The 22789-nt window shown below is 46.7% G+C and overlaps 1 protein-coding gene across 8 annotated transcripts in view; it reads right to left on the bottom strand.

Moving 5' to 3' along the window:
* Window positions 1-22789, bottom strand: part of LOC146810234 (uncharacterized) — a 157589-nt gene that overhangs the window by 123292 nt on the left and 11508 nt on the right. The window contains exon 2 of one of the 8 annotated variants that reach the window (XM_085617223.1): window positions 317-362. The exons of 6 other annotated variants lie outside the window; for them this stretch is intronic. Coding sequence is in view for 1 of the 2 variants with exons in the window: in XM_085617217.1 (XP_085473343.1) it covers window positions 230-238 (9 nt within the window). In the remaining variant the exon portion in view is untranslated. Of the gene's footprint in view, window positions 1-229; window positions 363-22789 lie in introns of those variants that run through there. One more of the 8 variants, XM_085617217.1, reaches the window with a different exon arrangement.

Here is a 22789-nt window from a genome sequence, read left to right as displayed (position 1 = left end):
TATCCATTCAATTAGACTGTGCCCCAAGAAACATATTTAATGACACTGTTTCAACATAACCCAAGAAACCCATTTGAGTATATTGTTTCAACATAGTTGGATTATATTGTTTCGGTCAAGAGGTATGAAAACAGAAGATGTCTGCCACTGATTGCATATTTATCTAATAGCCAGTCAGAAAGCATAATTTCCTATACACGGTGTGACATGTAACAATATGTTCAGTTACCATTTTCATTGCTTAGGGTTGCTGTCTATATTGTGTGGGAAGCTGTTTCTATTGGAATCCATAAATTGCTCCTTCTTTGGTCCATACCTTATTGAAATATTAGTTAAGTCTTCAGCTTCCCAGAGAGCCAAATCTAAAAAACAAAAATACAACTTTTTTGAGTTTCCTGGAAAACCTGTCTCTGTACCAAGGAGAGTTTATAAAGGAAACTTTCTCCAGTACCACTTCCTGTGTAACTACCAGACCCTCACATCAGATGTGAAACATCCAGCAGCCTACCTAATCTAATTGGCCAGCTGGAGCTAATGCAGTGTCTTTCTTGTATGGAGGACATGGTCCCTTTGATTAAGTAATTCGGTGGCATGCAGAGCTGGTTTTGGGCCTTTTTAGCCAAGCATCTACAGAGATTGAGAGGATGACATATCAACAATTATAATGGTCGACCCTGAAATTGATTACTGCATCCCCACTAAGGGCTTTTATTTTGGGATTGTAAGGTGAAGATTGATTGCTGGACACATCATAAGATCTATAACTAGGCTGTCTAAATTATGAATAAATTATCTCAGTAACAGTGACAAAAGGTCTTATGGCATATACTATTAAATTGCCTCTCAACCTTATGTGTGTGCTTCTCTCTGCATTTTATTTGTAAGATTTGCCTGAAATCCTTTTTCAACCATCTCACACTAACACCACTTGTAGCAGGTTGTCTAATGCTTTATCACCATTTTCTTAATACAAATTGTACTGGCTTATTTATGGTATACTATCACAGCATATAGATGTGCAGCAACAACTACCATTTCTATCATTGCACTAGTTCTGGCTTGTAATACGCACTTTAGTTTGTTGAAAAACACCTATCAGCTTCTAACCTCAATCAATCAACCAATCAGGGGTTATAGAGTGCTCTACTCACTCGTGAGGGTCTCAAGGTGCTAGGGGGAAGGAAGATGCAGCTCCGGATCAGCCGAAGAGCCAGGTCTTGAGGCTCCTCCTGAAGGTGTGCAGGGTAGGGGAGTGTCTGATGTTGACTAGGAGCTCGGTCCAGGCCTTTGCCGCGACATAGGAGAAGGCTCTTCCACCTGCTCTGGTTCTGCGGATGCGTGGGGTCTCTGCTAGGTTGAGTTCGGGGGAGCGGAGGTTTCTTCTGGGTATGTGGAAAGAGACTCTTTCATTGAGGTATTTTGGTTTGATGTTGTGGAGGGATTTGTTGGCATGGGTGAGTAGCTTGAAGGTTACTCTCTTCTTGACGGGGAGCTTTCGCAGGTGCTTGGTCATGTGTTCATGTCGTGGGGTTCCGAGGACGAGTTGGGCTGCGGTGTTCTGGATGGTCTGGAGTTTGTATAGGAGGGATTTGTTGATTCCAGCGTAGAGGGCGTTACCGTAGTCAAGTCTGCTGGTTATGAGTAAGTGGGTGACGGTCTTTCTGGCTTTGGGGTGGATCTACTTGAAGGTCTTGTGGAGGATGCGGAGGGAGTTGAAGCAGGTGGAGGCGACGGCGTTGACCTGGAGGGTCATGGGGAGGGAGGAGTCTAGGATGATGCTGAGGTTTCGGGTGTGGTCCGTTGGGGTTGGTGGGTTTCTGAGGGCAAAGGGCCACCAGGTGTTGTACCAAGCCGAGGAGGAGGGTCGGAGGGTCCAAGGACGAAGACCTCTGTCTTCTCCAAGTTGAGCTTTAGTCAGGTGTCTTCAGGGTTCTTCGTGAGGGTGAGGATGTGACCGGGATGTCGTTGGCGTAATATACTATGCTGAGCCCATACTGTCTGACGATGGCGGAGACGGGAGCCCTGTAGATGTTGAAGAGAGTGTGGCTGAGCGATGATCCTTGGGGAACTACGCATTTGATCTCTGTAGGTTCGGAGAGGAATGGTCGGAGTCTGATCCTTTGGGTTCTGCCGGCGAGAAAAGAGAGGATCCAGTCGAGGGCGGTGCCCCGTATGCTGGCTTGGTGGAGTCTGGCTGCAAGAGTGCTGTGGGAGACAGTGTCGAAGACTGCGGAGAGGTCTAGCAGTATGAGGGCAGCGGTATGGCCCTGGTCGAATAGCATGCGGATGTCGTCGATGGCGGCGAGGAGGGCAGTCACGGTGCTGTGGTTGCTGCGGAAACCAGACTGCGAGGAGTCGAGGATTGCGTTCTCTTCGATGAAGGCGGTCAACTGGGCGTTGACAAATCTATCGGTGACTTTGTCGCGATGGGGAGGAGAGAGATGGGCCGGTAATTGTTCAGTTCCGTCGGGTCAGCCGAGGGTTTCTTGAGGAGGGGCTTGACCTCTGCCCTCTTCCAGTCACCGGGGAAAAGGCCAGATTCAAAGGAGGTGTTGATAGTGCGGCATAGTTCGGGTGCTATGGCGGTGGCAGCTCTGTGGTAGATGTGCGGTGAGCAAGGGTCTGTGGGGGCTCCTGAGTGGGTGCTCTTCATGGTTGTGGTGTTGACCGGGGTCCAGGTGGTGATGGTGGGCTGGCTGTCATTGCTGGTGGTGCGGGTGGATTCTGGAGTCTGTTCGCTGAAGTTGTCGTAGAGAGCCTTGATTTGCAGGTGGAAGTAGGAGCTGAGCTCGTTGCAGAGGTCCTGGGAAGGCGTGACATCTGTGGCTTCACTGGGGGGTCTGGTGAACTGTTGGATGATGTTGAAGAGTTCCTTTGCGTTACTGGTGTTGTTGTGGATTTTGTTCCGGATGAAGGTCCTCTTGGTTGCTCTTATGCGTTTGTGGTACTCAGTTATAGCGTTCTTGTAGGTGTTCTGGTCTTTGGTGGTTTTGCTGTTTCTCCAGCTGTTCTCGAAGAGTCTGCAGGAGCATCTGGCTTCTTGGAGGTAAGTGGTGAACCAGGCGGCCTTAGGGGGGCGTTGCCTGAGGGAGTGGCAAAGGGGTGCAAGCCTGTATGCGCAGCTGGTGATACAGCGGTGAAGTTCTTTGGCTACAGAGTTGGTGTCGGTCGTGACAGTGGGGGGGTCGCGGATGAGGGTGGAGTTGAGGTGCTCCTCTGTGACCTAGCTCCAGTTCCTTTGTGGCGGGCGCGGGGCTGGCTTGTGTGTGGTGGTGGTGTTGAAGGAGAAGTATACGCAGTGGTGGTCTGTGTAGAGGGGCTGTGAGGTGTGGCTGAAGTTGCGATGCGGGGGGCCCCAAGCTCCAGGGGGCCCCCTCAGCACAGCACTCTGGCTGCAGGGCTCCTGATTGAGCCCGGAGGGCCCCCCCCCAGGTGCCTTGCAGGGAGGCCCCCTCAAGGTTCGTTATGCCAGTGGGCACTGTCTGGGGGCGTCGCGACTGGGCGGGTATCAAAAGCAAAAGGTTAGGACCTGGTCCGGTTCCGCAGGCAGCGCTGTGGGATTTATGAACAAGGCGGAGGCGGAGCGAGGTGGTGGTGGCTGGCCTGGCTCTAGGCAGGCTATGAGGTCGGAGCTTCCTAGGTAAATCATTTGTGGCCTGAGGCCTACCATTTATTTGGGAGCACGCACTTATCGCTGATCTGACTTTGGTGCATCAACATCATCACAGTCGTGTAACCTGCACATGTACTATCCCTCCGAGTCCGAGTGCACCCGCACCATTGAGTGAGATTGACAACAACAGCACTAAACTCCGCCACTGCGTCAGGCCTGCACTGCGTTACAGAACACTTGTAAAGCAGCAGCGCACATCCGGGACTTTCATTGCTAATGCTGGCGCTGCTAGTGATGGAGTGCAGTGGGTGTGAATGACGTGCTACTGCCAGCAGAAGCAGACTGATGTACATGCAGTTGCAGTGTGACGTGATGGATGATCTGTGAATCACAGATCCACCAAGTCACACTGCATGTACATCAGTCTGCTTCTGTGAACTACTGTTGCCTTGATGCCTTTTCCTTCTGCTTTGCCCTGAAAGTCTACCAACTCGTCTCCCGGCCTGCAATTAGCCAAAACGTCGTCACATAGTGGAGCCGTCCTCCCCTCCCTGCGCCGTTTGTGTGACCCTTTTACAGTAGGAGCACTGGGCAGCCAGTAGGCCTCTACAAACGCATTATCTCTGAGAGCTTTGGGGAACTGTTTGCACAGCTCGCCGAGCGGGGCTGAGCAAAGACGCCAGGTGCGGTCAGTCAGTCACGGTGCAAGCACGCGCGTTCAGAGCTACTTCTGAAAAGTTATAGATTAGCCAACAAGTAATCAGACGTGCAGCACCGATTAAGGGAAGTGCCTCGTCTAAATGACTGTTAATGTTAGCATTGAATTTACACGGACAGGTGCTGGTTCGAGGGTCGGTGAAGAAAATCTATTCAGCACATAAATGGCATTCCAAGGAGCCCATTGGCCTGTGTGTAACAATTAGGAAGGACCTGCCCAGCACAAGCAATAGAAAATAAACAATCCCCTTAGACACCTACAAAACATATCACCCCATTACAACAGAGCATATTAATTAAGCGAAGGTATCCCATATGCGGCATATTTACGTAGCCCTAATATCACCTGGTTAATATGTTATGTACAATGTGGTGTCGAAATGTGACAGCCGACGTTCCAAGATTCCAAGGTCCATGCATGAGCGGCTTACACAGCCCATATTTTTGCTTTGCGTTATAAGATCCTGTGTAGTTTTGGAATAAACAGGGCTTCAAGTCCTAGAATGCAATGCCTGTGAAACTTGAGCTCTATGGAGGTGGGAAGGCCTGCACTTGAAAGGGAGGGAATGGACTTTGGGGGAAGTGGGGGGTCGGTGGAGGGGTTGTTGGTGGTGATGTCACAGCTAAGATGGCCACCTACATGCATGACATTGTACTGTTTGCAGCCCTGGGCATTTAAGCTACAAAGCATTTAAGCTACAAAGCAGTGCTATTAAGCATGTTAGTATAGCAAGTTCAATTAGAGGAAATGAAGACTGCAACACCCAGAATGCATTACATTCTCACAAGAAAGCCCAGTATTGGAATCTTTGTGATGTCATGGCGAGAGGTCACCATGCTAACTGCTAAAGACGTGAGACCAGAGGGTACTTTTGAACTCAAGAGATGCTGCAGGAATCATCTTGGATAACCAAAATTTTGATGATGATGGCTCCCTCGCCTGTGTTGGTTTACACACAGGACCACACGTCGTCAGTTAATAAAATTGAATATGTAATGAAAAATGTGCTGTAAAATGCACCATTTTGGTCTGTCTTTTCCCAAACCCCCCTAGTAGTGGTCGGGCTCGCTCGCTGCGCTCGCTCGCGATATGTGCCGGACGGGGGCTGGTCTGGCAAAATTTGCCAGGGCTGCTTTCAGTTCCCAGTCCGGCAAGCTCACCCTGTCCGTCCAGACTCAGGTAATTGACAATGGAGGCGATCTGCGTGCCACAATCCCCAACCCACGGGAGCCCGATGTAAATCCGGGGTGGGCTAAGATCTTATATCGACCTCTAACCTCAAACCGACAGATATTTCCTACTAAGTGTGTCTCTTGTTATTGAACCAAGTCGGGATCGTGCCTAGCAAGGAAGTCCATCACCATTCCTCTCTTCACTCTCTGTCCTGCCCATGAATATTCCACGTTAGGAGCTGGAGATCCTGAAGATTCCGTCTCTGCTGGCCAGCCACTGTGCAAGAACCAGGTGAATGTTGTGCACTGCAGCAGCAGCTCCTCCGCTAAGGCGAAGGAGCCTCATCCCACTGCTATCAGAGCAGTTGAAAAAGGAAAAATAAAATTATGATAACAATGTTATTATCGTTTTATTTTTAGTACCGGCTACGGGGCCAGGGTGGGGCCGGGGTCACAGGGAGGAGGAATGGTTGGTGCACCATAAGTGCGTATGACAGTATGGCCAGCCGTCTTGGGCTGGCCAAACAGGCATGCGCACTTAACGTTTCTCCACCTGGTTGTGTTGCACAGCCGGGTGGAGAACAGTCCCAAGTCTCCCTGGCCGCTCAGACCAATCACATCACTGCTGTAATGCGGGTGACAGCAGAGCCATGATTTGCTTTGGGGAACCTGCGTGCTGCCAGGAAGAGTAGAGGACAGAGGAGAAGCTGTGGTTGTAATCAGGTTCTGTAGTAGCCACCACTAGTGCACTGGCCTGAACCACTATGCCCCACATCATCCAAGTCTGTGCCATGCCCCAGGGATGCCAATAAAAAAAAAAAACCTCCCCATTAAACATTCCCCCTCCCTACTACCTCATGCTGTTGGCTTGCAACTGCCAACTGCCTCAATGCTTGAGATGCCTGTCGCTCACCCCTACAAAATATTTCAAAATATTAAACCTGATGGACACGTAATACAGCAGTCCTTTCAAATGTCTTGTGATCTAACAAGAAAAAACACAGGAGAAGAATGACACACAGGGAACTGGATACTGCAGTGCCATGACTCTGCTTCTGAGGCACTGTCCCACCTGTAGGTCTTCCTGGCATCCAGGAGGTATTTGTCCGTAGCCAGCTGCCTATTGCTCTGGGTTCCTCAACAAGCGTCGAAGTGTTATGTTTATTGTCCTCCTGAAGTGGCGCTGTCCGTTCGGTTGGCTGCAGAGGTGTTGTCTCCATGCCCTTGCGGCGATGGTAACCCCCCTTTACGTTTCTAGCCTTCAACCAAGAGCCAGCCCTCTAGCCAGTCCCATACCCACTCCAGTGCCATAAAATACTAAGATTTGTCCTCTGACAGGATTTGCAGTTTAACAAGGAAGAGCATCATATATTGAGCATTCAACTATTGCAGCTCCGATTTTGCCTAATTATATGATCTTCACTTCGATTGCACCTCTTGCGTGTAATCTGGGAAGGCTAGAATTGTACAGTTCTCATGAGTGAATGAACTAGTTTGCGTTGCAGTGAGGACCCTTGCAATAAGTGGTCGGGTCTTGACCCTCGGTCGAGAAAAGCCGCTTCTGGCACCCTGTGTGTGCATTCTATCACGAAGTGACAGGACAGACCGGGGAGCCCACCACCGTCTTGATAAACTTCTCCAGGAAACGTGCAGGGTCACATTTTTTAGGGAGGTCCACCGCACGTATGTTGTTTCGTTGGGACCGTCCTGCATCCTCTGCTTTGGCATGAAGTGATCTGTGGTTTTTCGTAGCACCTTGAATTCTCTCTTCAAAGTAGCAGTGGATTCAGAATGATCCACAACTGTCTGCTTCACGAGGTCACTCTATTGAAAAGCTTCTTGCAGTCTGAGTGATGACTGCAATATTGATCACCACCATTGCCTTTTTATGTTCAAATATGGATTTGGTGTCTATGACCACCTGGAGAAGGCCCTTCAGGGATGTGCCCAATGTGTCAGATTCCCCTCTCCCTCCAGCAGCACCCAGGGCACTGCCAGACCCAGCGTCTCTCCCAGTGGATTCACTCCTAAACGTGTAGCGCTCAAGTTTGTGGGACAGCGCTTACTTGTGCCCCTTATTATACTGCACCCCGATGATGGCGTGGGGGCATACTGGCCAACCCATCGTAGCACTGGTCAGGATTATGTGCCTAGCTCAAGTCCCAGCAGCTGGGCCATGAGCAACCCCAACAGTGGCCATGCAGCCTCTGGCACAAGGGTACTCTGAGTGGGGTCTCCTCCAGGGCCTCAAGTCAAAGCCTCCCCACTAGCCGAGGGTCACCCCCTACTTCTTCTCCCCTGCCATGTTGAGTGCAGGCAGCGCCTTGGCCGTGCCCCAGCTCGCAACTCACTACCAGTCTTCTGATGCAGCCTCACGGCTAGCAGCAGTTCCGTCCCACTCATAAAGTGGGGTTGCCTTAGCGGATTTCGCTGGATGGCCGCCTGTGATTTCCTTCCTCAGTAGGAGCTCTGACTTAAGGCACCATCTTGCCTTGGCGCCTAGACAAAAAAATGTTTATGCCTGCTGGACAAACCATTTCCTCAAATCTAAAAGATACAACTGATTTTTTTATGAGGATATTTGACTGGGGAAGGTTTTTTTTATTTGTCACTCTGGACGTGGTCTCTCTTTATGCTAGCATTAGGGACTTTTGAGGTCAAGATCACTCAGGTTCTATAGAATCTCCTAATGATACCGAAAATTAAAATTGTGGATGTATGCCAGACAGAAAACATATTCTTATGTTACAAAATCCTGTATAGACAGCTTCAGAGAAGAGTGAATGGCACTTGTTTCGCACTTAGCTATAACAATTTGCATATGGGGTGGTAGAATGAACGGGTGCTTCGCACCGATTTGCAAAAAAATAATAGCTGCTGAGGTGGTTGTTTACTTAGGATATATTGACAATCTCTTCATTATGTGGGGAGACTGAAATAAAAGTTAACACTCTTTTGAACGTGTTTAACAATAACAATCTCAGCCTATACTTAATTGCAACAATAAGTAAAACCAAGATTAGATATTTGGATGTAAAATTGCAGACTGATCCGGAAAGAATAATGACATCAACTCCAGAGAACGGTATTCTAATGCTTTAAAGTATAATATCCCTTGTAATGAGTTGCTGAGATCAAAGAGAATATGTGGTGATATAACAACCTTCAAAAATGAAGAGTTGAGGATAATGGAATATTTGAAGGGGGTACAATGAGAAGAGAATACGTGAAGCAACATTAAAAATGTATAATTTGATTAGTGAGACATTACTGTTTAAGAGGAGAAAAAGGGAAGTCCTCATCCTGGGCTCCTCGCCCTCCGCCTGGGACGACTCCTGGTGGCCCCCCGCCCTGGGCACCGCACCCAAACCGACAGACCACGCACGAAACCTGGGCTTCATCCTGGACTCCTCCCTCTCCATGACCAGACAAGTCAACGCCGTCTCCTCGTCCTGTTTCAACATCCTGCGCATGCTACGGAAGATCTTCCGGTGGATCCCCACCGAGACCAGGAAGACGGTCACCCAGGCCCTTGTCACCAGCTGACTGGACTACGGCAACGCCCTCTACGCCGGAACCACCGCCAAGCTCCAGAAGAGACTCCAGCGGATACAGAACGCCTCAGCCAGACTTATCCTCGACATCCCCCGAAGCAGCCACATCTCCGGACATCTGAGAGACCTGCACTGGCTCCCCGTCAACAAGAGAATCACCTTCCGTCTCCTCACCCACGCACACAAAGCCCTACACGACCAAGGCCCGAGCTACCTCAACAACCGCCTCAACTTCTACGCTCCCAAACGCCATCTCCGATCAACCAGCCACGCCCTCGCCGCCGTCCCCCGCATCCGAAGAGCGACAACAGGAGGAAGGTCCTTCTCCTACCAGGCCGCCAAGACCTGGAACTCCCTCCCGACCGACCTGCGCCTGACCCAAGACCACCTCCCCTTCAGGAAGAAGCTCAAGACCTGGCTGTTCGAGCAGTAGCGGCACCCCCCCCCCCCCCCAAGCGCCTTGAGACCCTCCAGGTGAGTAGTGCGCTTTATAAATGGCTATGATTGATTGATTGATTGCCTAAAACCAGATTGATCACTACCTATTTAATCAATCGGGGGGAGGGGGGAGAATCTGTGGAGGAGTACGTTGCTGCTTTAAGGGTGGTAGCAGTAAATTGTGAGTCTGGTCATATAAGAGACCAAATTGTGTTTAATTGCGAATCTAAGAAAATTCAAATTGTTTATTTATTGATTTTCATAACAAAAAACAACCACCAAATACATCACAGTTTGCTCATGTGTGCGGAATACTCATCAATTCTAGGGTACATCGTATTATAATTTAACAGTGACAATAGAACATGCTTCATGGCAATAACATACAATACATCAGACATCATCCTATGGAACATTATTAGTCCTCCGCTCTAGGCATCATATATGTGGTGAATAAATTCCAAATATCACGGGCCTAGATGCGCTTGGTAGTTCTTCAGCTTAACATGTAAGTTGGTCTCGACAGTATGCTACATCTAGAAGCCAGTGCGCATGCTTGGGTGCCGGTCTGCCCCCCCAGTGGATTGAGATTCTACGTTTCGCTAGAAGCAGGGCCACAGTTGCCAGCCTCTTAGGAACACCTTTGAGTTTGAGTGCAGTACCCAATAAACTCACTTTCATATCACATTCTATCGGCTCTCCTATCATTTTTGTTAATGTATAAACGACTTTTCGCCAAAATGCTTGTATATTTGGGCAACTCCATGCCAAATGCTGGAAGTCAGCATACTCCGCACCACATCAAATACAGCAATGTGAGTCTCTAATACATTTAGTGTATATACTTGTAATGGATTAGTCTGAGATTCCCATTCACAGTTAGTTGGCCTGTTAGTTTACAACAACCTATCCACTCCTCCTCCGCTAAGGGTTGGGGCAAAATTTAATTCCACTTTTCCTGTGAACCCAGTTTAACATCCTGCTCTTCCTTTTGCGAGATACTATATAATCCAGTAATAAGTTTGACCCGCGTCTGCGTCGTATATATTACTTGCAGCATCTCCAGTGTCTTCAGCTCCTCCGGAGAGCACGGGTAGAGTGCCCTCAGCGCCGCCCACAGTCTATTATATATGAAAGTTAACATGACAGGTCTCTTGTTCTCCCACAAATCGCGAGAGCCCAATAAACTTCCCGTCAGGGTATGTATCACTCATTGTTCGCATACCCGCCTCCTGTAGTGCCTTTAGAGCACCAGTTTCGCTTGTTACTGAAAGCACTGCATGATACATCAGAGGCATTGCCGGCGCGTAGAGCAGCAAATGTTGTTCCCTTTTCCCCAGCTCCTGCCAAGCATGTGACGTGCAGCGCACAGTATCCACTTCTCCCTTTTCAAAGACTGTGGTGGTGTTTACAATCATTGCTTTAAGTTGAGTGGGGTGGACAGCACCCGCCTCCACCGCAACATGTGGGATGAATATGGGCTCTTGTTGCCAATAGTAGGCATATTGCGCCTGTGCACAAAGATAATATAATTGTAGATTCGGTACCGTAAAGCCCCCCAGCTGATACGGTAGTGTCAGAAACTTCCCATTTAACTTGCAGCTTCTTACCACCCCATACTAGCGTGATCAATAAGGTGCGAAGTGTATTAAAGAAATGCTGTGTCAATTTAATGGGAATATTAACAAAGAGGTATAAGAACTTCGGAAGCACTACCATTTTGAATAATGCTACCCTATCCGCGAATGTCAATGGCAGTTTGATCCATCTAGAAACCTGCTCCTCAAGCCGCGTAATTGCCGGTCCACAGTTGGTTCATATGATCACTTGCGGATCTTTGTGAATCCAAACACCCAAATACTTAACTGGGTCAGTTCCCCACTCTAGCGGATATCCCAATTCAACCCGTGCCGTGCAGTCTGTCAAGGAGAGCACTATCGATTTACTACAATTGATTCCTAGGCCTGATTGCCATTCAAAGAGAATATATTCTCGTATTAGCCGTTCTAGGTAAACTGCAGGTTCACGCACATAGAGCACCATGTCATCCGCGTACATGGATACTGCCAGCAGTCTCTGGTGGAATGGCAGCGCCGCCTGGGCATGTCGCTGCCGCAATACACAGGCCAGTGGCTCTAATACCACCGCAAATAATAAAGGCGAGAGGGGGCATCCCTGTTTAATTCGGAACCTGTCAGATGTCTGGCCATTTGACCGGACACGTGCATCTGGGTCAGTATACAACAGCTTGATCCAGTTCGTGTAGATATAGGGCCCCCCCATACAGTGCAGTACTGCAAACATATACCTCCACGAGATAGAGTCAAATGCCTTAGCGGCGTCAAGGAGGACCGCCGCAGCCGGCAAAGAAAGTTCAAGTAGATGTAATACCGCAAAGAGCGTCCTCAAATTATGCGCCGTAGAGCGAGACGGGATAAACCCTGACTGATCAGGGAGCACCATGGCAGTAGCAACCGCATGCGGTTTGCCAGGACCTTCGCTAAGACCTTTACATCTGTATTCATCAGGTAAAGCGGTCTATACGATTCACAGCTGTCCGGTGGTTTCCCCGGTTTCAGTAGAGCTATAATCAGCGCTTCACTTAGTGTTTCCGGAAGCTGTTGCTGCTCATAGGCCTCTTCATACATTTCATGGAGGTGAGGGGCCAGGAGATCAATGTACTCCTTATAAAATTCTGCCGGCAGCCCATCTGTGCCGGTAGCCTTTCCATTGGGCAGGGCAGTTATAGCGTCTCGAAGCTCATCTATTGTCAGTGGATGCATTAGGAAATCCTGCAGCCTTTTCGATAGCCATACCAAAGCGATATCCTCCAAATATTGCGCTATTTCATCTTCTGTTGCTGTTTGCCTACTGTCATACATGTCCTGATAATATTGCACAAAGGAGTGAAGAATACCCGGTGTGTCACAGTTAATCGTACCATCTCTGGTAATCACTTTCACTGTATGGCTCCTGGCCCAGGGTTCGGCAATTCTGGAAGCAAACACTCTCCCAGGTCTACCCCCCTCTCCGTAATATTTGGCCGTCCAATGCCTTGACATGTGCCTCACCTCCTGATCTGCCAGATCGTTATATTCAGTGATCTTTTCTTTAATGTTAGCCAGTATGGCGTTACTTGGCGTGCATTCATTAGTGCGTTCAAGTTGCCCCAACACTTGTTCTAACTTCTTCATGGAGCCCCTTAAAGATCTAAGCAACCCGGCTTGCAGCCCTATCACACACCACGTATCGCTACCTTGAACCCGTCCCATAGCATTCCAAGACTGTGAACTGACCCAACATTTTCTGTGAAATAATTCGCAATGGCCTCTCGCACTCCCTCACAGAACACTTGATCTTTCAGTGCAGAGGGCTGCAAGCGCCACTGAAATTGCAGCGGAGCATAGGCAGGTTCTAACATGTGAAGCAAGACTGGCGAGTGATCTGACAAGGTCTGAGGTAAGTGTTTAATTGTTGTGATCCAGGAGTTTACATCCTCCGTGGTGAGCCAAAAATTAAGGAGCGACCACGACTGATGAACATACGAGTGGCAAGTGCCTTCCAACACTGCAGGATGCCTCAATCTCCAAGCATCCAATACATTTAAATCTGCCATGCCATCTCTAACAGCTTGAGCTGCCTTCTTTACTGGGTGCTCTGCAGTAGTGCGTCGGTCGAGTGTAGGGTCCAATACAACATTAAAATCGCCTCCACAAATAAGCGCAGCCGGTGGTAACCAGTGTATTCTCCCTCACAACAGTTCGTAAAAGCCAGGGTCATCTACATTAGGTCCATAGACATTAACAATATTTAACAGCGTAACGCATAATTTCCCCTGCACCACTACATAGCGGCCCTGCTCATCCACATGTAAACATTCAAAGGGAATATTTTTCCTGATCAAGAGCATAACCCCTCTCGCATATGAAGAGTAGGAGGACATCAAACGCACCCCAGCCCATCTAGTGGCCACCACTGCCTCTGTATGCTTAGTAAGATAAGTCTCCTGCAGGAGTGCCACCTGGACATTATGACGGTCCAAGTAAGCTAAGACGTGTCTCTTTTTTGGGGGATTATTAAGACTTCTGACGTTCCATGTTACCCAGGTTATTTTGCCATCCCTGGAGTCTGCCATGCTCAACTCTAAATAACACCCTCGCCACTGCATCTGCATCTATACTGTTCATACCAGTCTGCCGTACACAACGCATTATGACTGTTGTATTAATGTATCCAGAACAAACCCCAACACACCCCTCCTCCCACTTCAGCATCCCAAATATGCTAAGGACCCCCCAAAAAAAGAACAACAAAGAAAGCATATTAAACCAACCACCCCTCCACAGGCAGCTAGTCCACAGTACATACCCCGAACCATGAACTATGTGGGGCGTACCCTCTCAGAGGTCGCAAGCTACCCTTCGACCCCCCTCAGTATGGCAAGGGGGGGCCGGGGCAATTCTAATGTGTTCTCCCAGCCTGCTTTGGTTTCACATATCAAAAATCAACAGTACCTACATTCACCCCGCCTGTGAACAGCACCAACAATTGGGAATCACATTCAGTAGTAGGTACAAGTAACTTTGGCTGAGGCTCAGTGTTCCATCAACGTGCTAAACATGCATAGGTTACGTGCAATATCAGCTACGTTATTTTAACAATTCAACCATGTGATCAGAATATAACTGTCTTCGGAGCACCTACACCACAGTTGACATGGTCATCAGACTCACCTCTTGGGGCACAATATCAGTAGTTCTCATATAGTCCCATAAGTAGGTCCATCTCCTTGTCCACCACTGCCACAACAAACCGCATGCTCAGTTTCTTAGAGTATATACAATTCAACACCCCAACTGCGCAACACCCCAATCCCTTCAGTAAATAAACTGGAACCCCATTCATGTACTACGTGTCCAACTTATGGCTATTCAGTGAGATAGAGCTCATCTCAGTTACGTGTATAAGGTGGAGATAATATAAACAACAATACCAGTCTGGACAGATGGACAGAGAAGTGCATTGATCCTCAGAATCAGCATCGTCACCAGCCAGTCTAGAAGCTTCTTGTCTCTCCAGCTGCCGCACAAATTGCATCGCATCTTTGGGGGATGTAAAGATCCTGGCTCTTCTCCCATGTTGTATCTGCAGACGCGGGGGGTACAACATCGCGTATTGCAGCTTCAACTCCTGGAGTTTTTTCTTCACTTGTTGAAATTCCCGTCGCGCCTGCTGCACCGCCGTTGTGAAATCTGGAAACAGTACCACCTCCACCCCCTGGTATGTGGTTTTGCCTTTTTCCCTCGCCAGGCGGAGTGCAACATCTCTGTCGCGATAGTTGAGTAGTCTAGCAATGATGAGAAGTGGCGGCGCCCCACAGATGGGCTTGGGCTCAAGAGAGCGATGCGCTCTTTCCACTACCAGTACACTCGAAAAATGCTCTACCCCCAGCATGGTTTTCAGCATCTCCTCCAGGTACAGCTCCAGTTCACTGGCTAAAGGAATCTGTAAGAGTCTCCACCTTGTCCTCTGAGGTGGAGATGCGCTGCTCTGTCTCCGTTAACCGCATGCCATACTTATCCAATTTAGCTGTCATGTTGTCCATGTACAGATTTAGGTGATCAATTTTACTATCGATTGTTTGGAGACTTTGTTGCATGGCCAGCATCATGCGTTCTAGTTTGGTATTGCTGCCCGCCTCTGGGTCAGTTTCGGTATCTGAGGCAGCCTGCATCTGTGTCTTCTTTGGTCGCTTTGATTAAAAGGATAGCTTGGCCTGCTGTTGCTTTTCCGGTTTGCCTATTTTTAACCACAAGAGATTTATCTGATCACAATGCGCACCACTGTCCCTAGGCGTCAGTAGGTGAGGCCCCAACAGTGATCCTCGTAATTGCTGGTGCCAGAGACGCAGTTGTTGTCTTGTCTAGGACTCCACAGTACAACCTAACTGCCCCACCCCTGCGCAATTACACAGCCTACCCAGGAATGTTTTGCGCCACTAGTATCTTCAACTCTCCGTGTCCCCCTTCCTTCACCAGCTGTGCAGCAATGGCGCTCTAAATTTCAAACGCGTCCCACACAGGTGCTCTGCAACTCGAAGATCGATGAAGAGCGAGGAACTGCACTGCCCGCGCTCAGTATCGCTATCAGTCGCAATGCCCAAAAGCTCTCCGTCCTCAGCAGGGCGCGCAGAGGCCTATTTACTCTCCTTGGGTTAGCAGTTGGTCTCTTCTATCAGTATGTGTGCATTTCGCGCCAATATCGCCACGTTGAGGCCTACCAGTGCGATGTCACAGATGTAGGTCGTCAGGGCACAGACACATCGCCAACGTTGCATATATGCGCTCAGCAGCCGGTCTGGCCAAGGTGCACCGCTCATCCACCCAAGCGATGCGGGGCCAAAGTAGCAGGATATATCCCGCAGTTATCCCACCACACTTTCCCAATACGCCCTGCTGGTAGTAGTCACTGGTGTGGCCTGCAACTCCTCACCACATCAAGTCTGTCTCCGCACCAGGACAGCGGGGACAGGCAGGCAATTCAGGATGCCCTTGTACATGCCGCGCCGCAGGGTGCAGACCCAGTCAAGGATGTGGGCGAACTTCGCCTGCCACGTCACCACCAGCCGACCCCCGGGCAGGGCCTTCACTCCCGGAGCACTGGACCTCGCGGCAGCAGGTCCGCAAGTCTCCGCAGCATGCACTTCTTATCTGGGGCAGCAAGGCTCACCCAGCACGACGATAGCCAGTCAGGGGCAGTCCGCTTCAACACCCGGTTACACATCCGGACGCCGTTCCAACCACCGGCTGTCACACAGGCTCTCAGCAGTCCGCGATGGCTGCCATGCCGCCGCCGGTCCGTGCAGCCACAGGTACAGGGGGTTATGCAGCAGTAATCGCACCAACATGAACAGTTGTATGTGCAGTGGTTACTGGGGCTACAGGATCACCAACTCTCGTGCTGTGATGCCTAGGAGAAAAGCAGGATTTAGTGCGGATATTGGCCCCGACTAGCAGAGCTGCACTAACGTGCGGCCATCTTGCATCGGGCTCGCTAGCGCCCCCCGAATCTAAGAAAATACAAGAACAATTATCGCCTTGTCCCAATCCCAAACTTTCAGAGGTGCTGGATTTTGCCTGAAGCATTGAGAGGTCAATATTGTCATTTAAAGCATTAGCAGTAGAGGAAGTTAATACTAATTTGCCAGTGTGTACAGTTCAAATGAAGAAAAACCCCAAAGAAGTGTTGGAAATAGACAAAATCTCAGCTGTTTTAAGTGTGGTCCTAAATAGGCCTGGGGGTAAATTCTGTTCCGCTCACGGAATTTGGGTAATTACGCGTTCCACGGAGAACGCGGAATTGCCCAAAATTCTGCGTTCCGCGGCTTCGTGGAATTTTTTGCTTGTACGCGTTCTCAAAATGCGTGTTTGCAAGATATTCCCCCCCCCCCCCCCCCCCCGAGTACGCAAACAGTGTTCGCGACAGGTAAAAAGCATCGCGAACAAGCAATTCCGCGTGTTCGCGGAATTTCTGCGTGCTCGCGGTGATTTTTTACCATTTCGTGGAGCTTTGCGGAGCGCGACTACGCAAATTCCACCCACCCCTAGTCCTAAATCACATCTTAGTAATAATCTAGGGTGTCCAGCGATTAAAAGAAAATTTAATAAGTGTAATAAAATTAGACATTTGCAAAGTATCTGCAGAAGTACAAAACCCAATAATAGTGTTAAGGTGAAGATGTGAGTGATACTCTAGATAACATTGTACTCACATTATATAATTCTGGTTCTGACTTAAAAATGTATGCCATATTCTGGATTTAAAACACCATTGGGATTGATACACATAGGAGATGTGGCTATTGATGTACTGGGTGATTTGGATTCTCGGATTACCTTCTTGTCTGAAGTTACTTTTAAAGATAAATGGACAAACGTTGAATTGAAAAAGACAGATATCACCTGAAAAGCATTTGGCAATTTTCAAGATATTTGGGTATTTTTATGATAGTTTAGAGTTTCAGGATCGAGTCATATATAGCAAGCTATATGTGCCTATTAATGGAAAAGATATAGTTGGATGGTATGGCTTTAGAAAACATGGGGTGGTGATGTGTCCTGGAACTAATTGTTTGATTGTCTTACGAGACATATCATTGAATCATGTTGAGATTCAACAAACTAATGTTAAGAAGGTGATTGAGAAGTATGGTGCTGTGTTTACTCATAAAGTTGGTGAATGAAAGGGCTCACACACAGGATAAAGCTTAAGAAAGGGGCAGTACCTGTTCAACAGAAAGTTCATATGTATCCACTAGGTGTACGCTATCAGCTCAAACACTATCTTGATGCATGATATGCTGACTGTATTATTGAGTCTACATATCGTTTGAAGTGAATTTCTGCTGTTGTCACAGCTTTGAAGAAGAATGTAGATTTATGCATCTGGGCTGATTTGAGATCATTAAATAGACATATTCTGGTGGCCTGTCACCCCATTACCAAGAATGCAGGAATTACTTGCAGTGGTTAATGGAGCCAAATATTTCTCAACTATTGATCTCAAATCAACGTACCATCAGGTTGTTTTGGAGGAAAAATCAAGAGACCTGACCGTATTTGTTACTTCATTTGGAGTTTTTAGATATTTAAGGTTACTTTTTGGGCTGGCCTCATTGACTAGCGTATTTCGGAAATTACGAGATATGTTGTTCCAGGGCTTGAGTGGGATACAAGCCTTTCAGGACAACATCCTGATTTTTGCAAAAAACATATGAAGAACATGATAAATTGTTGGACCAAGTTCTACAGATCCTTGAAAATAGAGGAATGACAGTGAGTAAAAGTAAATGTAAATTTCTTGTGAAGGAAATTGATTATTTGGGACATAGGATTACTAGAGAGGGCATTCATCCGAAAACAGATCTGGTTGATGCCATCACAAATGTGATTAAACCATACAACAACAATTGTTGAGATGCTTCTTGGGTGTAGGAGAAAATTATGCAAGATTTGTACAAGCCTACTCAATTTTTATGGAACATTTGCATAAAAGTTTGAGGAAATGTGAACAGTTTGTTTGGACACAACAACATGCTGATGCTATTGAAAAAAATAAAACATTGATATTTCAGGCACCAGCACTTAAAACATTTGATACAAATGGCAAATCTTATGTAACTGTAGATGCCAGCTCAGTTGGCGTGGGTGGAGTTTTTAGCCAAGAGGTTAATGGTAAAAAGGGTACTGTTTCTTTCATTACTAGAGCTCTAAGGGGTGCGGAATTACATTATAGCACCATAGAGAGAGAAAGACTCTGGCCTATGTTTGGGCAGTAGAAATATAGAAAAACATTTTGTGGGGCAAACAATTTGTTCATTGGAGTGATCATAAACCCTTGGTTTATATGATGGATGGGTTGTTTAGATTTGTAAACGCTTCTTCAAGGATCGTTAGGCTTCTTTGCTAGATTGCAAGAGTTCAATTTTGGAATTCAACATATTGCTGGAGGCAGAAGTTAGACAGCTGACTGTTTATCTAGATTTCCTTAAAGAATTTATGAGAGTGAGCTACTTTTAGTCCAACATGAGTGTGTTGTTGCTATTGTGGATGCACTGGACAACTGTGGAGGTACTATATCTGAATTGGAATCGTTTAAAATGTGTGAAGAGGAAGAGCAATTGTTGTGTGTAAAACAATATCTTGAGAAGGGGTGGCCACCTAGTAGAAATTTAAAACCTGGTTTGCAAACTTTTGCCCAAGTATCTAATGAACTGATTGTAGAGAATGTTATTTTGTGAAAGCATGATTTGTTTGTGCCACCACTGGGACTCAGACATAGATGAATTAATCTGGCTCACCATAGACAGTTGGCGTGGATGGAGTTTTTAGCCAAGAAGTTAATGGTAAAAAGGGTACTTTTTCTTTCATTACTAGAGCTCTAAGGGGTGCGGAATTACATTATAGCACCATAGAGAGATAGAGAGACTCTGGCCTGTGTTTGCGCAGTAGAAAAATAGAAAAACATTTTGTGGGGCAAACAATTTGTTCATTGGAGTGATCATAAACCCTTGGTTTATATGATGGATGGATTGTTTAGATTTGGAAAAGCTTCTTCAAGGATTATTAGGCTTCTTTGCTAGATTGCAAGCGTTCAAATTTTGGAATTCAACATATTGCTGGAGGTAGAAATTCGACAGCTGACTGTTTATCTAGATTTCCTTAAAGAACTTATGAGAGTGAGCTACTTTTAATCCAACATGAGTGTGTTGTTGCTATTGTGGATGCACTGGACAACTGTGGAGGAACTATATCTGAATTGGAATGGTTTAAAATGTGTGAAGAGGATGAGCAATTGTGTGTAAAACAATATATTGAGAAGGGGTGGCTACCTAGTAGAATTGTAAAACCTGGTTTGCAAAGTTATGCCCAAGTATCTAGTGAACTGATTGTAGAGAATGTTATTTTGTGAAAGCATTATTTGTTTGTGCCACCACTGGGACTCAGATATAGATTAATTGATCTGGCTCACCATAGACATCCAGGTATTACTTGTACTAACAAACTGATCAAACAACACTACTAATGGCCAGATATGAAATCGGCTGTTGATAGATTCATTAACGTCTGTCCAGTCTGTGTGGATTCAGATAAACATTAGAAGGTATCTTGTGAACTATCATATTTATCAGAAATTCCAAGTAAACCGTGAGATAAAGTTTCTATTGATTTTTCTGGTCCACATAACGTATTGGGACAAAACTATAGATTCTGGATTGTGTTTATTGATCATTTCTTCAACTTAGATTTATCACATTTTTGTGAGTTATCCCATAATGGAAGAAGTTATTACGTTTTTAATAGAATTTTTCAAATTGATGGAGTACCCAAAATATTGATATCTGACAATGGTGTGCAATTTAAGTGCCAAGCAAGTTAGAGATAAAGATTATCACGACTGAGTGAATAGAGCTAAACCTAAGATTGTAAAATAAATGAGATTGGGTGCGTATCTCAAAACCCAGTGTGAAACACAAGCAAACATATAAATTCACTAAATCTGTTCAAGTTATTAAGGTTTCAGGAAGTGCAGTGTTACTACACAAGAAAGGGTGGTGGAATAAGAGCTCTATTGTTGTTATTAAACCAGGCCAGGAAGCATTCTTCAGAGAATGTGATAAAAATGATGACGAGTTTAATTTTAGTGAATCGCTGATGACAAAATCTTCTTATACTTATTGAGGTGTAATGACAAACCTTAGATCTCCCCTGGACCAAGGAATGTACCGTCACTTTCCCAGGGCGAGAATATCAGTTCCAAACTTATGGAATATAACATATACACAGCACTTCCTAAGGTGGGCAAACTTTCAACACTCCCCCAAAGGCAAGGCAAGAAAACAATAATTTGCGCATCACTTGTGAGGAGTAGCGCCAACTTCCTATAACACAATTACCTGCTAGAAGGGAATTCACCCATCCTTCTACAACAGAATACTTGGCCAAGAAGAGTCCACACCTCCTGCTACAAGGAAAAGACGAATTGGTATATCTGGGATGTATTTATTAGTAAATAGCATCACACAGTAAGCCAAATGCACCTAACATAGCAGACTCTAACATATCAATAGTATGATTGCAAATATCAATCAAGACAAATATATATTTAGAAATATATATGTATGGATATAAGAATCAGAAAATAAGAAGGAAAGGAAAGAATTCAGAAAAGAATCAAGAGACATTAGCAGAGACACCTCACCTAATGCTCCATTTCACCCCACTTTGTTCAAGGGGAGTCCATTGCTTGAACCGGGCGAAAGCTCAGAGGTGACACCAGCCTCTACTCTTCCGTGGCAACACGTCTGTTCCACGGATGAACTTCCACCGAGCCAGTGTAGACTCCCCTTTTTAATACACATTCAAAACACAGCGAAGCTTCTAGCAAGCCACGCCCCCTAGTTCTCATGAGAGCCAGTACCAGCCTGCTTCAAGGGTTGATCAGGCCCCTGTTATGACTAAAAGTCAAACCATGTACATTCCTCTGATAAGAACCAGTTCTCTCTAGTCAGTAAAATGCGAAAAACAGCAGGAAAGCAAAACATGCCCTCTTCTTCACAGAAAATGGCTTCAGAGTTAGTTAAGCCATGCACACAAAGGCCCAAAGCAAGATGGAATCAAAAAAGCAAGGAGCACCTATAATTCTCATCCACACAACTTACAAGCACCACTGTGCACACAGAAAAGTTTGAAGCAAGGTAAAGTCAGAAGGCAGAATGACATTAGACCACGTCAAAGCCAATAGGTCAAAGTCATAATTCACCTAACCCAAATAACATTATACACTAAATCCCTCAGTATACAACATTGAGCACATGTGTGCACCACCACCCACAAGACTGCACCTCAACATCCCATACCTTCTATTCTTGGAAAGACTATTCCACTAAAAGGCAGAACACACTTAAGTCAGTACAGAATGGTGGTGGTTGAGGGTCATCATAGGGTGTCAGACCACAAAAGTGGCTGATTCACTACATGAGGGTGGGCGTAGCAGGCGTAGTGCCTCTACGTGTATTTCCACGGAGTTTTAAAAAAACTCAGTGGAAATAAGGTACGCTCCCTCCCCCCTGCGTGGCTACCTCCTCCTCTGCCTGGCCCCTCTCCTTCCTGCTCCTCGCCATCCTTGCAGACCGTCTCCTATGAAAAAACAGTACGTTGTGCATCTTGTGCATGCGCAAGACGCACAACGTGGTGTTTTTTCATAGGAGAAGGATGACCGCAAGGATGGCGAGGAGCAGGAAGGAAAGCGGCCAGGCAGAGGAGGAGGCAGCCACTCAGGTAAGTGCCTTCATTTTTATTATTTTAGTAATTTGGGAGGGTGGAGGGGCTGGCTAACTCCGCTCCACCATTGAGGGGAGTTTTTGCCTAAACACCGCGTTTGGAATGGAGCGCAGAGTAGGCAAAAATTGGCAAACTCCGTTGACAGAGCGGAGTTACCCGCCCGGGCTTAATACTGATTCAAACAGTGCTTGTAAATAACAAAATTTGCCCGATTGTAGAAGATCAAATAATATGGTTGGTAATGGAACTGTGCATGAGGAAACATCTTTAGTTCAATCACAATATACAGAGTTGACAATGACACAAGAAAAAGTTTCTGCAGATGTTCAGGGTCAAAGTAACGCCATTCAAAAAGAAATGTCAAGTTGCCAGAGAAGTTGAATGACTATGTTTTAAATTGAAAGGCAGTTGAAGTTTTGAATTGGTATTTAATGTTTTTTTTTGCATCAGAT

This window comes from Triturus cristatus, chromosome 7 (assembly GCF_964204655.1).
Source record: "Triturus cristatus chromosome 7, aTriCri1.1, whole genome shotgun sequence".
Lineage (NCBI taxonomy): Eukaryota > Metazoa > Chordata > Amphibia > Caudata > Salamandridae > Triturus > Triturus cristatus.
Note: the sequence above shows the minus strand (reverse complement) of the source record. Positions and strands in the feature narration are given on the sequence as shown.